General features: G+C 47.1%; 1 protein-coding gene across 1 annotated transcript; it reads right to left on the bottom strand.

Moving 5' to 3' along the window:
- Window positions 1-3,458: 3,458 nt before the first annotated feature.
- On the bottom strand, window positions 3,459-4,046 carry LOC121460044 (putative endogenous retrovirus group FC1 Env polyprotein). Its single transcript, XM_041670159.1, has one exon. The coding sequence runs from the start codon at window positions 4,044-4,046 to the stop codon at window positions 3,459-3,461; it is 588 nt and encodes a 195-aa protein (XP_041526093.1).
- Between the last annotated feature and the right edge of the window lie 242 nt (window positions 4,047-4,288).

Genomic DNA, 4,288 nt, shown 5'->3' with positions numbered 1-4,288 from the left:
TGCTCTGAGTTGATGGAGGAAGGGAGACATGAACCTCAGGGCGAACCACAGTCCACAGTGGGAAAAGTAGGCAAGGCCCAGCTTCTCTTCATTCAAACCTCTGTCAAGAATTCCCACTAAAGAACGTTTAGCTTGGAGAACCCTTTGGCCCCTCTAAGTCCAGACTAACCAAGAGAAACTTAATGAAAACTTCTAGGAACTGGAGGCCTAAGAAGTGTTGGCTTAAGGATACGATTCCATAGATTATTCTAAAGCTTGGAATAGGTCATCAAAAGCTATTTGGAGGAAAAAGACAACACAAAGGGAGGGAGGTAAGACATGAAGTGGCATCCACACATCAAAATACTGCCGTTTGTTCAATCCTTTGACATCTGTATGTCCCAACTGGCTGCACACTCCAACCGTCTCCATCTGTGGTTCTCAGCCTTCCTAACGCTTCGACCCTTTAATACAGTTCTTCATGTTGTGGTGGCCCCCCAAGCATAAAATTATTTTCATTGCTACTTCATAACTGCAATTTTGGTACTGTTAAAAATTTTACTGTAAATCTCTGTTTTCTGTAGGTCATGGGTGACCCCTATGAAAGGGTTATTTAACCCCCAGAGGGGTCAGGACCCACACAGGTTGAGACCTGCTAATCGAGAAAGCTATGCAATTCTCAGTTTCCAGCCTCCCTGAACACCATTACATCAGAATCTCTAGGAATGGGCCCCCGCTTTGATGATTTTCAAAACTCCATGGTGACTTTGGTATCTATGCTTGAATAGAACATGGCTGCTTTAATTTTTCATGCGTAAAATACAAGTCAGTGGCAGCATGTCCCATGGCATTGGATAGAAGTGCAGACTCCCTGGCCTGGCCCAGCCCTACAAATGAGAATCCAGATTTGTACAAGTTTCCTTCAGTGAGGTGAGTTTGAGAAGTGCATGTTTTGGTTGGTTGGTTGCTTGGTTGGTTATCAGCTGGTTTGTTTTGGTTTTGTCTGTTTTCTTCAGACTGGATCCCTAGCTGTCCTGAAACTCAATGTGTACCTAAGGATGACCTTGAATTTCCGATTCTCTTCTCTCAGTTTCGCAGCTGATGAAGTTGCCTGCTTGTGTGGCCATGCCCTGCTAAGAAACGCAGTTCTAAGGACAATGAGAACAGTGAGTCATACCCTTGGACTCAGCTGGGGGAGATTTAACAAATATTGGTGTCTGAGGCAATGCCTTTTACCCAGAACCAGCAGGAAGGAAGGGAGACCCAGACCTGCCGAGAGGCCCCTCGGTGCAGGTGACCGTGGTGAGGCTAGATCAACCTTGCAATGCCATCTCAGTAGGGAGACGTGGGAGGAATAGGTTTGGTTACCAAGAAACCAGCCCCTGACCCCGAGAGAAGCAGAAGGAGGTGACCAGCAGATGCTTGTAGTCATGAAGCTGATTGGGAGTGAGATGTATTTTCATAGTCACCCTTCAACTCCCTTGATAGTTTACTATGGCCATGGGAGCTGAGCCTTTAACAAGCTCCCAGGAGATCTGCAGCAGCTCCGGCGGTGATGACTGCGGCTGTTGCAGTGGTGGTGGCTGCAGCTGCTGCTGTGGTGGTGACTGCAGCTGCTGCAGTGGTGGTGACTGCGGCTGCTGCTGCTGCTGCGGTGGTGGTGGCTGCTGCTGCTGCTGCTGCTGCTGCTGCTATGGGTTTGGGGTTATTCAGAGACTTACCAGTCTGACAACGAATGAATTTTAGCAGAGAGGCTTTATTAGTCACTGGCCAGGGTTACACCCAAGATTCCAGACTCTCAAAGTGTGCCCCCAGCTATTGTTAATGTAAGGCTTATAAAGGCAAAAACCATAAGGTTGCAGTTTTGGGGTTAAGTTCGCACACATCCTGCCTATGTGGAGGCAGAGTTTAGCTTTGGTAACAGACGTCCTGCAGATGCCTCAGCTTGAGCGAGCAAGCATTTTATACAGAAGCAGAACCGGCCGTTTATCTCGTGACCTGTTATCTTGTAAGAACAGTAGAAGCAGTTAAAACATTTTGACAAAATGAGGCAAGGCAGTTTTTAAGACTAGCCCAAATATTCCAAGAAGTCGTTCATCTTGGACAAGGTAGCTGGCAGGACACAGTTTATAAAGCTTACAGACTGGAGCAGGTGCACAGCAGGTTCTGAGCTTTATACACAATGTAGATCATTACCTTCTCCCTATGAGGTGTGTCCTAGGTCAAAGCCTTGACTCTGTGGTGGGCACCTGTTCATACTGGGACCTAAACGCCATTAGTATAGTGGTACCCAAGCATGAATTTATGTATCTGGCTCAGACACTGATGTTGCAGGGGCCGACTGGCTTCACCAGGAGCACCGAGCTGAGGACCTTATAACAGCTGACAGCGGGGTTCCTAGCCAGGAGAAACCTAAGAATGAGAACAGGAATCATTTGTCTCCCTGGTTTAGGGCCTTCTCCCTTTTAGCAAGGTTTTTCTGGAGCACAGCCAAGTTATCTCTAATAATTCCCGAATGGTTTGTATAGGAACAACATTTCTCCCCTACAGCCATACAATAACCTCCTTGCTCTGCACAGAGCGGCCCACGCTGTAGAAACACCTCAGCTAATGAGTCTACCTGTTTTTCTAGCTTGGCAATAGATTTTTTTCTAATAGGGATAGATCTTAGGTTATTTGACACCCTATGATTTTGAAGTCAACGCCAGCCTTTGCTGTTCCTGTGGCGCCAAGAGCAGCTTCTGCTGTAGCTGTGCCTAAGCTTTATTGAGAGGGACAAGGAGGGAAATTGCAAGTTGTTGTTTTTCCTGCACCCGGGGACTGGAAGACTCTGTGAATGTAAGTGCTCTCTCCCTGATGAACCATCCTAAATATACACTGGACGAACAGGGGTACCAAGATACAGAATTTGGGGGCTTGCTACGTATGCCAGATAGACAAACATGGGTGTAATCCATCAGTTCAAAACAGCTAAACAGTTTCTGCCAGGGGGTGAAGGAAGGAATGGACACTGGCAATGTGGCCACTAGGAGCTGAGAAATATTTACGGTGAATCTGCATTTATTTTCAAAGGGGGATTTGGACATATTATAGCTCTTTGAGTAAAACCGGGTCCCGCTTACCTTGAATTTGGTCTAGGTTAATAAATTCAAAGGTCAAGTGGAAAGACAACCATGGACAGTGAGCAAAGGGAGCAGGTGAAATGGGGCTCTGATAGATAGTGGGCCCTACATAGTTGTGGGGTTTGGGGGGATACAAAGTCAGCAATTAGACATGGCATTTGGGTAAGTTACATTCATGAGCAAGTATATGGTGTTAACATGGCCATTAGGGACTCAAAGGAGGCCAGAGGGGTTGGGTTAGTGGGAGGAGAGAGAAAGGTGGTTGTGGCAGGAAGTGATGTCAGTCGGTGAGCCCCAGCTACAGGGCCAGGGCAGGTACAGTAGCTGGTTTGGTTATGACATTCAAATAATGAAATTTTAAGGCGTGAACTTGGCTAAAGCTCTAAAGATGAGTATCTTAGTTCTCCCATCATAAGCTGTATCCTTCTCATTATGTCTATAGACAAAACCCACGACTCCTTTCCTCCATCTATCATTCCAGGGGTCAGGGATGGAGTAGGTGACCTTCGTATGCCAATCAACTGAGTTGAGTCTGGAAGGATTTTCTCCGCCCCATCTGGGCCAGGTACTATGATATTTGCAGCCCCAGTGTGGACATCCTCCATAATTTGGGTCCTGACAGTCTGAGCGAGTCTGCTCATATACAAAGCAGACATATATGGGAGAGGACATAGCATTGTAGAAGTCGTTTATACATTTCCCTTGGCAGGTGTCCCTTATATCAAAGGTGAGGCTGATAGTACTTGCACATCCTGTGACTGGACAGAAGGTAGAGGCTATGGTCTTGTTGCGGTTTTCCAAGGCAATTACATGGAACTTCCATGCCTTAGGGGTTGGTTTGGTTGGTATAGGAACCCGGGGAGGTGGGCGCTTCCAACCTGGGTTCCAAGAAAGAACAGAAGGGGATATAGCCAGACAAAACAACACCATTAAGTTAAAACCCATGTCTCTCTTGTCTTTTGTGGATCTTCACAGGTCTTGATGACAGTCCACTTTTTTTTTTTAGCTGGGTCGTTGTTCCCAGTGGCACGCTTGACCTGAGAGCGATGTATCCAGGTGTGGACGCTGGATGCTATCTGCCGTGACAGCCGTGGAGTTGATCAGGATGATGAGGTGTGGTCCCTTCCAGCGATGTCCAGGTATCTCAGCTCAGGGTCTCTTGATCCACACCTTATCTCCTGGCTGGA

The sequence above is a fragment of the Microtus oregoni genome, unplaced genomic scaffold (genome assembly GCF_018167655.1).
Source record: "Microtus oregoni isolate MIOR12 unplaced genomic scaffold, Mior012 000020F_ref0000438, whole genome shotgun sequence".
Taxonomy (NCBI): domain Eukaryota; kingdom Metazoa; phylum Chordata; class Mammalia; order Rodentia; family Cricetidae; genus Microtus; species Microtus oregoni.
This window is presented reverse-complemented; position numbering and strand designations above follow the sequence as displayed.